Source organism: Durotheca rogersii (assembly GCF_024521655.1).
Source record: "Durotheca rogersii strain YMJ 92031201 chromosome Unknown GGS23scaffold_2, whole genome shotgun sequence".
NCBI lineage: Eukaryota > Fungi > Ascomycota > Sordariomycetes > Xylariales > Xylariaceae > Durotheca > Durotheca rogersii.
The window spans coordinates 1,645,741-1,658,667 of NW_026251233.1; the positions used below are offsets into that span (position 1 = coordinate 1,645,741).

Below are 12,927 nucleotides of genomic sequence, written 5' to 3' on the forward strand. Positions count from 1 at the left end.
TCTGATTTTCGCTCTATCCCACGGTTCCAATGATATGAAATTTCCCTACACACATGATGACGCACCGGTCCGACAGTAACAAAGATTTTTGCTAATTTGCTAACGCGTCCAATGGCATCTTTTATGGCCACCGAAGATGGCAAGCTGTTCCCAGTCGAGCACCAGCGGCCGCTCTAAGTCCCCTGCCAAACGTAGCCCAGCTTCCGCTCTTTCAGTCTCTTAGACTTCGAAGATCATCAGTGGACCTCACAGGTCTCGTACCCGGCTGTTGTGAGGAGTGTTTAGACCACGACCCCTGGGCACGTTGCTTTGTGTACTCATATTTACGAGTCATCGAGTCTAATACACAGAGTGCCATGCCTTCTTGAGAGCCGTCAGTGTGGGGCGCCTTTACAATGCTCAGTCCATCCACTGAGCCCAGTATTACAGTCTTGAGTGTCTTCCCATCCCCACACTTCCTACCCGGCATATTACAGGTATTATTGGTAACATGAGTCTTGCCCGTGAGTAACAAAGGGATTATCAAGTCATGTACCGAAGCCAAATCTGGGGAAAGCAACAATGCCTTGGGGGGGATGCCAAGAGATCGAAAACGTAACCAGGGACTAGGACCCCGACGATCCTTAGTTAATTCATAGCTTCTGCTCGGGATGATCAACAACCCCGCCTTTTGTAATCCCTCCCAAATGGAGAGGACAAGAGAGGTTATGAAGTCGGTACACCATCACATATCTCAAGAAAGAATAGTACGAATTTCACAATAATAACAAGTTGATGAATGTTGAGCAGAATTGTAGTAATGAAGATTTACAGTAGGTAACAACTGCTTAACTATGCAATTGTTAGACATGCTGCTTATGTAAGCATCTTCTCCCCCTATTTGTAAGTGCCGACATCTCCTTGAGGCTCAACTACCACCTGGCATCAAGCGGGATACGAACAGTATGGTAGCTCGGTCTTTTCTCGCAAGGAGCTGTTGACGGGCTTTCTAAGAGCATCGCTGAAGGATCCGCTTCTCTTCCCAAAAGTAGTGATGCAAAGCCCGGTGCCGGCCAGCGAACTATCGTCAAGTTCCTGGGTGAAAGCAGAGCAACAACCGACCGTCTCCCTATGTACCACCAAATGTTGAAAAAACACATCCTTTACGCTGAAGCACTATTCTAAGGGTTCCGAGACGAAGAAGTATTTTGGAAAGGAGCGGTGTAACCGAGCCAGACGACTAACATTGATTCCTAATCCGGTTACGGGTCACGATAAGAAGCACTAGGTAATTGAATCTTCGTGACGCCGTACGAGCACTCTTAAAACATGACCGGAATAAGAACGAATGAGACCGCGAGGAAACAGAGAAACGTGGCCCATGTTGAAGCAATTTCAGGATTAAGAGGCAGGCCTGGGATGACACCTTCAGGGCAGACGAGAAATAAAACTGAACGCAAAGCCCATATAAATGAATGCAGATTAAAAATACATCATGTCTTAGCAACATTGCACCATTGCTTATACTTTCCAAGCCCAGAGAATATAATAAACAGACGAATTACGTTGACGTTCGGTCACCAGCTGATCAGACACCACTAGATAGATATCTACGCGCATGTGCTTCTGTGGCATTATAGGGGATCATACAGGGTGAGCGTCTCGGCGTCCTCGCGCATTCGGACTAATAAGTAGCGTACAGTTACGCATGAGAGCCGTCAAGGCAAAAGGCCAAACGAAACATATGATACAACACAGGGTGACTAGAGCTACGGCATCCCGTTACTCTCTCCCACCACGCGAGTTGAAGGCTCCCCCCGTCTATCCCGTGAATTACTATTAACCTGTTTTCGTCGCGAATTGCTCGATTCCTCCCGGGGCCCGGGAGCGCCTAACATCTACTACCGCTACACATCTCCGTCGCGATCCGGGGGGGAGAACCCGCTCGTTCCCTCGGCGCAACCCAAGGCCGATCGAGTTAGGCCTCGAACACCAACACGACGCCGTCGTCCCCGGCCGTCACGATCCGCTCGCCGGTCGCGCCCTGGACGAAGCCCAGCACGCCGCCTCCCTCGCCGTCGCCCCTGTGACCCCGCCACTCGCCGACGAGGCTCGGGTCGGCGGGCGCGCTCGCCCCCCCGGGGCGGCTGCCGCCGCTCGCGCCCTCCGCTGCCGCGGCGCCGGCGCCGGCGCCCGCCCGCAGGTCCCACCGGCGGACGACGCCGTCCATGCCGCAGCTGGTCAGCAGCCAGCCGTCGGCGGTGCCGCCGGGCACGAACTCGACCTTGACCACGCTGAACTCGTCGTGCGCGGCGCGCAGGTGCCGCCGCGCCGCGAACCGCCGCGCCGTGTCGTACACCGCCACGCTGCCGTCGACGCTCCCGGCCGCCAGCAGCGTCCGCGGCGGCGGCGCGAAGCTCAGCGTCTCGATCCCATCCGACTGGGTCTGCAGGTCCGCAAGGATCTGGCCCCCCTGCGCGCCGCCGGCGTCCGATCCCTTCGCCTTCGCCTTGCTCGGCCGGCTCGGCGTCGCGTGGTCGCCCGCCGCGGCGCCCTCGCCGAGGCGCGGCAGCCCGACGATCTTGATGGCGCCGCCGCCGCCGCCGACCGCCACGAACGCGGACCGCGGGTCGACCGCCACCGAGTAGAGGCCGCCGTCGACGGCGAAGCGCTGGTCCTGGGTGGTCAGCGACACGACGGTCTGGCCGTTGTCGTTGGCGAGGCCGCGGGCGGCGGCGATGCCCCAGACGTCCCAGACGTAGAGGGACCCGTCCTCGGACACGGTGGCGAGGAGGGCGCCGTCGGGAGACCAGGCGCCGGCCGTGCACGGGCCCGTGTGCAGGAAGTAGCTCTGGACGATCTGGAGGGGGCTCGCAGGGTCCGTCTCCGGGCCGACGATGTCGTAGACCCAGACGGAGCCGTCCGAGGCGCCGAGCGCGACCACGTTCGGGTGCGCGGTCGTCGCCGGGCACGGCGCGAGCCAGTTCACCTCGGGCACCTCCTGCGACTCGCCCGCGAACGCGAACGACGGCGTGTTGCGCGCATCAAGCGCCACCCGGTACGCGCGCAGGCGCCCATCGAGGCCTCCCGACACCAGGAACTCGCCTCGCGGAAGCGTGAAGGCTAGCGTGTTTATCGAGTCTGTGTGTCCGTCGATCGTGAACAGTGGTTTCAGCTCGATGCTCCGGGCCTCGGTGGGCCCCGACGGATCCGCATTGTAGCTCGCGGGAAGCAGCGGCCTCCCCACTACGGGGCTCGTGTCGAAGACGTAGCCGCGTCCCGGGGTGTCGTCGCCCTCGCCCTCGCTGCCGCCCGTCGCGATCAGGGACGGCTGGGTCGGGTGCTGGGCGATGGCGAACACCGAGTCCTTGTGGGCGTCGAAGTAGGCTACGCTGTCGTTCTGCAGGTTGATCTCCTCGGGCTCGTCATCGTCGGAGTCCATCGCCACATCGCCCTCGGTGTCCACGATCTCCTCCAGCGCGTCGTCCGCGTCGAGCAATTCCGGCGTGTCATCCAGGTCGTCCTGGTGCGGGGCAGACATGGCGAGTCGGTTGAGTGTTCGATGCCGATATTTCTTACAGTTTCTCTCTCGAGTTTGAGCGAAGCGGATTTGAGTAGGCGGTAATGAACTTGGCAGGTAAGCGAGTCTCCTATGAGAACTTGAACACCGGAAAGGTATATGCGATATCGAAGAGAAAACGAAAAGCTTCGACGTGCTTGATAATCAGTCCGACTTTTTTTATTGCGCTTTTGATGGTGGGGTAACATCCCACCGACCGGCACCCGCCACCATGCCGCCGTCTTACATTAGTCAGTGGACCACCACCGGCCGCATCAAACAGAGGGAATTGTCAGAGGCGACAGGCATCACATATAGCAGACGAAACCAAAAGAGATGTAGATAGATGTATATACAACAGAATAGCTAGTGCTTTATATACGTATTGTACGATCACAACGTAACCCCAGACTCCGCTCGATGCAAACGAGACGCCTTCCCCCATTGTGGAGCGAACCATCAACAAATGCACAACTCCCGAAGCCGCAACAACACTCATTATTACCAGTGTACCTATCGCAGCTGATCAGGTCTTTCCATTTCGCGAAGGTCAAAGACGTGCTCCATGCTCAATGCCCCGTCACCGTGCCGACGAGATTCATAACCAAACATATCGTCATGACGCAAACACCGTATACAGCTAAGGCCAGTGCCGCTGCCCTCAGAAACTCGGGGTTTAGATGCTCCATGTCCCATCTCCACTTCCGCCGCCACCTAAGCGGGAATTTCGAGTTTCTACCACTCGCTGCGCTGGGGACACTATCCACGCTGCCGCCCAACAGGCCGTCGTCTCCCGCACCCTCATCTTCCGAGTCGGTGCCGGGCTGCGACAGGGCATCATCGTCCTCTTTCGTCAGGCGTTGATGGTGGATTGAATGCGGGTCTGAGATCTTGTAATAGAACAGTCCCGGGAGGATGAAACTAATGCTTGTACTACCTGTGGAGCCTACGTAGGCTAATACCCGTTCGAGGGAGACCACTGTGAGTGCCACGATGTAACCTAGAATTAAGATTATCGTCGTCAAGGTAGCGAAGCGCATGTCCGACATAGGGGCGCCGGAGCCGTGGTCGGATCGCGCCTGGGCAGTGGGAAGAATTAACCGACCGCCGGGCGAGCCCGTCGATGCTTGTGGGCGGGACGAGTCCTTCGGACGCCATTTGAGGACGGCGTCTACGGACGCTCGGCACGGGTGTATCTGCAGGGGGACAGAAAATGTGACTAGGACGACAATGGCCGCTTTTGCAATTGTCGAGGCAACTGATGCAGGATCTGTCGTATATCTGTTAGTTTTGCATAGAGGAGTCGGAGTAAGCTAAGAGGAGCCGTAGTAGACATACACATAGATACGATATTACCGTTCACATCGTTGCCGAATGTGAGGTACCCAGTAATGGCGACCAGCACATAAATGCCAGCAGCGGAGCCAATGCTAGAAGATATAACCCCCATTATACTTGATGCGTTGTCAGCGCTGCCAGTACCGCAAAACCATGCGTGTGGGGACACCTTACTTCCGGGGAGAGTTATCATTAATCTCGTTGAGGATGGAGAACATGTTTTGGTGGCAGGTGTACGCGAAGATAACCACGGGCAAGCTGGCGAGAGCCTCCACGGGACCTCCCCAAGAGACGAATCGGATCTTATCCTTAGGCGCAAGGACATCCGAGGCGAAATGATAGACAACAAGAACGATAAGGTAGCCGATAGAAATCAGGGCCACGATGCTAGTGTATTTGAGGGAGTCTAGGCGCCGCAAGAAGCTCAACGGGATGATGACCAACATGAAGACGGTGATCCAGAAATTGCGATCCATGAGGTAAGGCATATCGGCGGTCCTCGAATCGAACCCTTCGACGACGCCAGGCATCAGATCACCGATGATGATCATATATGACACAGCGACCCCGAAGCACTTAATAGCGATGGCGGCGTCGAAAATGACAGCGGCGTTCGGGTATGTCATCTGGGATAGGGCGAAGAAAGACGAAGACCCACGGTCGAGATAACGGGCACATCGGGATTGAAGGTATAAGCCGAAGGCAGACGTCATGCCCGACCATATGATCACCATAGTCCCGAAGACCATGCCGAAGTGCGACATGGCCGAAGGCATCGCGAGCGTGCCCGCACCGACAACTATGAGAGTATTCTAGTCAGCTTGCCGAGCGCGACTACTCAGCGCAGCGACGCGAGCAGAGCGCGGGACCTGATGACGTACTGGTATTGAGGAGATTGATGACGCTGCTAACCATCGTCGCCTGTCCTCCGCCCTCCTTCTGGCGGGCGCGGGTCCGTTTTTGCCTAGATGCGAGATCCCGGTTAGCCAGGAGTAATGACGTCGCCGGCGTGGCGGGATTACGCACCTCGTCATCTCGCCAGTCGAGGAGGACCCCTCTTCAGAGATGGTCGAGTAATTCGGCATAGCCTGAGAGGCTCTGTAGGCATCAAATTGTTATATTCCCGGGCAGCGAGGAGCTGCGCCAACGACTCGAGTACCGCAATGGTGGTCACGTAGCGTCGTTTTATGCTGGTCGGCTGCTCGTCCGAACGGTGGCTGGTACTCCTGTGCGTTGCGTGCTCGTGCCGGCGATTCCGCGATTCGGATTCGAAACGAACGTATACGACGGGCTATGTATGTAGCGACGCGGCAGACGCAGCGACAATGGGTATCGCACGCAGGTATACTCGCTGTCGGCAAATTGACACGTATATAGGGGCGACCGGCGGTTTGAACGCAAGTAGCGGTATGACGAGGGTCTTTCTCGTCGTTGTTGAGGCTGGAAATTTGTGTGGGAGCCAGGCCAGCCAACTTCCCGCTGGCAGCTGACAAAGGAGTCAAATCAATCCAAGCCACCCAAGCAATCCGGCCACGTCGGGCCATTGGGTGACGGGCGCCGTGCTGGCAAGTCGAGCCCACCGAGGGCCAATCAGCTCAGTCCTTACCCAGTGCCGGTCCAGGCACCCACAACTAGCAGCGGTCTCGTTAGTTGGGTCAGGCACCGCGTTCCACTGAACGCAGCGCCTATCCAGGCCTCTTTAGGTACTACGTCGCAGATGGCGGGGCTACCCAGTACTACCCAACGTAGTAGCATATCATATTACTGGGTAGTGGCATAGTACCAAGTATTAGGTATTTGGTATTAGTAGGTACCTAATACTTGATAATGGGTAGCGTGCACGTCGTGGGGCGCGGTTGCGGCGGCACAACATCACCTAATTAGCTAATAATGATGGGTCTTGGCCTAGGCCTACCCGGAATCTACCTCACTTACCCGCATCATCACCAAAATCTGTCACAAGCATTACGTCCAGTGCGTTGAGAACCGCAATTGATCACGAACCGAGCAGCCTTAGGCTTCACGTAGGTCCTTTAGATTGCAGCCAACTGTATCCCCCCCCCCTTTACGACACCGCCCCCGAACCTGCTACTCCTCATCACTACCACGGGTCATGAACCAGGTCGCATAGATAGCAATATCTACCAACAGGATGGACTCCACCGAACCTACGCTCGATGGCACAACGCTGTCTACCGTCTCTCTTCTTGAGGCGCGGCTTCTGCGCATCGAACATGCCCTACTCGGCCACACGGTCCAGCAGCCAAAAACGTCGGCTATCGAAAGCGTCCATGAGCTCGAGCACCGGTTTGGATCCCTCCTACAACGGGTGCGTGTCTACGCCGAGCTTCTCAGACTCTGTACGCCGACCTTCCCCTTTCCTCCCGCAGATGACCGCGTCGGCGTGCTACAATGCAAATTGCCCTACTTCTAGCGCTCGGCATCAGGTACCCGCCGGCGTCTCAATGTCACTTAGCTAATCGCTTCCTCGCGCCCAGACAAATCCCACCCGACCCTCTTCCGGCCTCCACCGCCCTTCAAGCCGCCCTCCGAGCTGTCGGCTGACGCGGTGCGCGCCATTGTGCTCGCCGCCGCCTCCTCGTACCCGGCAACGGCATCTGCATTAACGGCCATCTCGGACACGCCCGTGCCGGACCCGGCGCAGACGGCCGCTTTGGCCGCGCTGTTGCCGCGCATGAAGGCGATAGAGGCGATCCAGCTGGCTCAGGCTGCCCAGGTCGCCGAGCTGCGCGCGCGCAGCGAAGCCGTCGTGCGCCGCTGGTACGAGCGCGACGTCATGGGCTACTCGAGCTTCGTAGCCGGCGTCGAGGGTCGGGTCGAGAGGGCCGAGCGGCACGTCAAGAGGATCGAGAAACTTAGGAGCGAGGTCTGAGGCGTGGACCGGCGGAACGAGACATGTCAAGTCACCATCGGCCGCATCATGGCATATAACGTCTCCGACACCTCTCTCTCGGAATTTGTGGCGGCGATGTCGATTAAGGAAGCTAGGTATCCGCAATCCAGGGATAAAGACCAGCGGAATCCGCCGCTGTTATAATCGAGGTCTAGGCGAACGCCACCTCACGTTGAGGTGGATTGGGTGGACCGGACCATGCTCGCCCCGCCATTTCGGCATTGATTTGAATATCATGCGGCGACGTCTAAATTAGATGGAGATGCTAATACAGACGCGATGCACCAATGGTACCGCCATTACAGCCGTCGCCGTTATCGATCGGACTGGCTGGCCCGAGTCTTATAGAGAGGGCAATTTAACTAGCGAGAGGCTGCGCTGCAATGGTCCTGTCGTGCTATCGGGGATCGCTGTTGTTTCTGAGCCGAGGATGAGCGGTTATGCCGTCGCCCGCTCATTAGCGATGGCGCCAACACGCAAATTGCCCCCATAAATTTAGATCATGCGTGCGGACGCGGTTGTGGTCCTTGCATGTAACGATGCATTCATGTTCATAAACACAAGCGGAGTCTCGAAACGCCAAGCCGCGGCTTGGTTGGGGCCAGCTCCACGGTGAATCTGCCACCTTGCCCACTTGGGCCGGCAAGTCGGGAACAGATGACAGAGGCCTCTTAGAACCAACTCACTGGCTTGGTGGCCGCACGAGATGTGGCAGTCGAACGCACGCAGCCTCGAGGGCCGTTCATCCCTACGATGGCTGCCGTTTCGCGGCACGGACGACGATGGTGGCGACGTGGGCCACGTGTGGTGTAGGTGTGTGTGTTTGTGTTTATGACTGTGTGTCAGTGTCAGATCCCAAGATCGCGGTTCGAGGAGAGCCGATGAGAGTTGGGTGTAAACTACCACCACCATACTATGTAGTACTGCTGCTATTTACAACGCTTTGGCGCACACCGCCTACGCCGCGTGCTTCAGAATCCGTCTACGCCGCAGCGGGATCAGCAGTTTGATACAATCCGGCTTTGGCGCTAAGAGACTCATTCCTCTTTGTTCCTGTCGCGCCATGCCTATGGGATCTGTTCTCAAAATATGTGTAGGATCGCGAAAATGTACATGAGAGCAGGCAGTCGTAGTTTGGGAGAGAGCATGGGCAGACTTTGCACCCCTAGCCACGGCTTGCTGGCTTTCTGACTTGCTCTCTCGCGTGTCTGCTTCGGATATAGACGCATCTCTTGACGACTATATGAAAAGCGTGAAGAGCTTCAAGGGCGAGTCGCGGGACGACTAGCTGTGGGTACATTCATGCCTAAGTACATACGTACGGTGCTACTATGCCGCAGGAAGACGCTGCTCACTACTAGTGGGTCCGAGTATGATCGGAGCCCGGATCCGCGCCCCAACGCTCGGAGAGCCTCCGATGATGCTGACGCTGACGCTGAGACCAGGGGGGGAGGAGGCTATTCGCTAAGAAAGGCGCCCAGCGTTGCTCTGGTGTGCGCAACCCGGTAAGATTCCCGAGCCAACAAACCGCCCATTGCATGCATAGAGACCGCAGGGAAGATCGAAGCGTCCAGACTCGGGTAGCGGAAAGCACTGGGTGGTGAAGCGTGCTCCGGAAGAACGCGCACCGAATTGGTTGTGATCTGATGATCGGAGGCTCTCGCACACACACGGCTACAACCTCACCCTCTATGCCGCTGGGAGGGAGGTCTGTGCGGGCCAGAACTTTCACGAACTTGTTACGGTTGCGAGACAATTCGTCGTCGCCGCACAGGTATAGAGGGATGTTATTAGGGAGCGGGGTCTCGCTCAAATATCTGACCGAGACAACACCCAAACCTTTCTAGCCAGCGTACCGATATCGTTGGTGTATCAGGTGCACGCATGGCCAGTAACTACTACGTAAGTAATATGATAACTGCGAGAAGAAAGAATCGCAGCTTTCAATCGCCTCCCTGTATTACCCTGACCGAACGCTATTACCTACGTATTGTCAAGACGGGCGACGGAAGTGAAGACTCCCTAAACCCCTCCACTCGTCATCACTTTATGAGGTTTAGTATTATTCAACAGACGTGTGTCTCTGACGGTTGATCTGTGGGGGGGGGATCTTGGCTCGACCTGCGGGCCTCGATGAAACATGCCGCAGGGAGAGCAGATCACCGACTCGAAGCATCCTGTGGTTCAGGCAAGACGACCGGGCACATCGAGTAAATCGCATGCGTAGAAGCTAGCCACATAGAAGTCAGAGGAGTTCCTATCCCCTTACATCGCTGCGAACCTCACTTGCGGTACTGCGGGAGGACCCTGTCTACCCGCACCCAAGGGCAGAAAAATCTCACAAGCTGCCACGGAACCACGCCACGCCCGATCTATCTCCTTTGCCCGTCTCATCTCGAGATGCTGTCACCTCGCATAGCCTATCACTAGCGGGAAGGCGTCGAAACGCCCGACATCCGGTACTCCCCAGGTATGTTAGAGCTTCGGCTCGGAGAACTATAGGCTGCTGGCTTTCGGGGACGGGGTTAGTTCTATCACGTAAAGTATTCTGTGACGTGTGTGTGATTGCGTTACAACGAAGTGGAGTGAGGAGCGAAGGGGGGGCACGTTAGCTGCGAAGGGCAGTCAGATCCGCGGTATCGTGGGCAGCACCAGCGGCGCCATTCCTCAGCATTGACCAGCCGACAAAGAATCCAGGACGAGGAAAACACATGGTCCCGAGAGGAAGAGAAACGAAACGAACACTCCGCGGGAGAAGGCCGGGGACAAAAATAATGCGCAGGGCGAGGGGAACAATTGCGTAGGTACCTACTATGCCGTAGGAAGCTTAGGATGGCATTCCAATCCAGCTACGCCAGCAGCCAGGTCCAATTGCTTGTCTAATGTGCGTATGTAACGTAAGTAGGTATTTTGGTCTGTCCCGGCCATCAGCCACACACACTCGACGATGGAAGCAAAAAATACACACATCCAGCCGGTACGTATTGGCAACGAGAGCAGGGGAAGAACAGGAAGAGGTAGGTAATGGCAGGGCAAGAAATTCGGTGCCGAGGGGCCCATTCGCAATCCCCTTTTCTTGGAAGGTTGGCCAAGCCGTCGAATCCCAGGCGGATCTCAAACGACTTACACCGGCTTCACCCATGCGATGACTCCGTATTTTTCCTTCCTTCCTTTCCTTTTCTTGCCTCGCTTTTTCTTGTTCGCTTGCCTAGCAGCAGGCATGCGACAGGGCACGAGTGACGGATATACGCATACCACTAGTATCGCCAGGTACAAATTGCGATGACAGCTAGCCGGTCGACCATCACCACCTCGATGACCTCGATCACAGCATTCCACGCCATCGCCGTCACTAGAGCAGAGCCCAAGCCTGGGAAGCAGTCGTGTTCCTGCTTTAGCGCTTAGTCCGCGCGAGAGCCGGCGGACGATCGCCAATGTGGATGGGTTGTGGAAGGGTTGCGTAAGTGGGTGTGTACGAGTAGAGGATGGTGGCGCGAGCGGGAGAGTCGATAAGCAACCCTCGACATCGAGTAGGTATTTGGCGTAACCGCTGCCGAGCAGATGTCGAGAGGCGAAGAAGACCAGCCCAATGGAAGGAGGACGGTCGTTGCGTCGCTGGTTTGACGGGGATTTGCTGGAAGCCAATGGAGGACGCAGCTGGTTGAGATTCCCCCGGTCGAGAGCAGCTGGGGTTGGGACCAGAGACAAGAAAGAGGGAAAAGATTGAGGATTACCTAGGCAGGCTACTAACCCAAAGGGGAAAACGGTCGTGGCCTGCGACGGGCGTGATTCGCCGGCGAGGTCGCGCTGCGGGCTGGATTTCGTACCTACTTGACTTGAGTCTCTCTCTGGCGTGCCGTAGCCGGTGGTGCTAATACAGTACGAAGATCCAATTTCCCCGAGTACACGAGGCCAGCCTGGGGACGTCGCTACATGTGCTTGTATCGCTGCCAAATGCGACACCCCATGTACCTCTCGCGGCCGTCGACCAATCGCCAATTAGCTCACTGGAGTCGCGCGCACGCACACATCCGTCTTCCGTCGCTTCCACGCTCTCCCCTCTGCATACGTGCAGCACCGTCGACCTTGGCCGCTACATTGCACCAGGTAGATATGTCTGGCGCTACGGGCCAGGCGAGGTACCTCTCAACCGAGGCGCCACCGATAGCTACCTCGACCCGTAGGTGCGCTACCTCTGCATTTTGTATATTCCGTCTGTTCAACCTTCTCCTGCGCTACTGGTGTTACACACACACGCGTACGTACCTGCTAATAGGTCAGGTACCTAAGGCAGGTATGTAGGTACCTAATGTGCCTGCCCAGGGGTGACCATCACATCGAGCCCTTAGACAGCTACATCTGAGGTAAGGTACCTAATTTAGCGCGTCAGCCAGGTATTGTACCTACCTCCTACCTAACATACCTACCTACCTAGGTAGGTACCTCCTGCGTGCCTCCTTACATCCTACCCGATGTACATACGTACCTATGTACGTCCATATGTGTATACGTACACGCGCTCTCCGTTCGCCCAACGCCCTCCACTCATTCCCCCTTCCCCATTTCGACGGGATTGGTTGGACGGGATTGGACGGCGTGCGACTAGCTTGGTCTGATGGATCGAATTGATTGGATTGATCGATATTCCTTTCGCCTTTTTTCTTTTCTTTTTTTCCCTCACCACACGCCCTCTCAAACTCCACGCCCCCTTCCTCCCCCTCAGGCACCCGAGCACATCGGCCCAGGCACCGGAATACATGTACGTATATGTACATACCCTGATGTACCTACCTTAGGTACCTCCTACCTCCTCTAGTAGGTATGAGGTACGTACCAACTCCTTCCCCCCCCATACCCATCCCCCATCCCTTCCACGAGAGCCAACCCTACCACCTGCCTGCCGTCCTCGCCTGGTGAACCTCCTACCTCTCTTACTGTTACTACTGCGACCCTACTTGCTACTTACTACCTCTCTTCTCGTGCCTATCCCTCCTTTCCTTCTACTCTCTTTTATCCCACATCCCCTCCCCTCCGACCCCCGTCATCGCGAAGACGAGCCTATTCTGTCAAATCATTCCCTTCGATTCTCAGCCGGGCATTGCAACCGTGGAACGACCCAACTTCGCTTCTCACGACG

General features: G+C 56.6%; 4 protein-coding genes across 4 annotated transcripts; 1 reads left to right on the forward strand and 3 right to left on the reverse strand.

Moving 5' to 3' along the window:
• Window positions 1-1,734: 1,734 nt before the first annotated feature.
• Window positions 1,735-3,841, reverse strand: GGS23DRAFT_612680 (WD40 repeat-like protein). The gene has a single exon (XM_051520507.1). It carries the CDS (start codon window positions 3,518-3,520, stop codon window positions 1,958-1,960), a length of 1,563 nt encoding a protein of 520 aa, XP_051376255.1. The 5' UTR covers window positions 3,521-3,841; the 3' UTR covers window positions 1,735-1,957.
• A 15-nt stretch (window positions 3,842-3,856) lies between these two features.
• GGS23DRAFT_548795 (transmembrane amino acid transporter protein-domain-containing protein) lies at window positions 3,857-6,354 on the reverse strand. Its single transcript, XM_051515179.1, has 5 exons — window positions 5,903-6,354; window positions 5,758-5,840; window positions 5,051-5,675; window positions 4,877-4,992; window positions 3,857-4,808 (listed from the first exon to the last, which is right to left on the reverse strand). Exons 1-5 carry the CDS (start codon window positions 5,959-5,961, stop codon window positions 4,108-4,110), a joined length of 1,584 nt encoding a protein of 527 aa, XP_051376256.1. The 5' UTR covers window positions 5,962-6,354; the 3' UTR covers window positions 3,857-4,107.
• GGS23DRAFT_182198 (uncharacterized protein) lies at window positions 5,754-6,475 on the reverse strand. The gene is made up of 2 exons (XM_051511642.1): window positions 5,903-6,475; window positions 5,754-5,840 (listed from the first exon to the last, which is right to left on the reverse strand). Exon 1 carries the CDS (start codon window positions 6,418-6,420, stop codon window positions 5,992-5,994), a length of 429 nt encoding a protein of 142 aa, XP_051376257.1. The 5' UTR covers window positions 6,421-6,475; the 3' UTR covers window positions 5,754-5,840; window positions 5,903-5,991.
• Window positions 6,476-7,028: 553 nt separating this feature from the next.
• On the forward strand, window positions 7,029-7,769 carry GGS23DRAFT_592854 (uncharacterized protein; the record flags this gene model as incomplete). Its single annotated transcript, XM_051517945.1, has 2 exons — window positions 7,029-7,236; window positions 7,375-7,769. The coding sequence occupies 2 exons, from the start codon at window positions 7,029-7,031 to the stop codon at window positions 7,767-7,769; spliced, it is 603 nt and encodes a 200-aa protein (XP_051376258.1).
• Window positions 7,770-12,927: the final 5,158 nt, after the last annotated feature.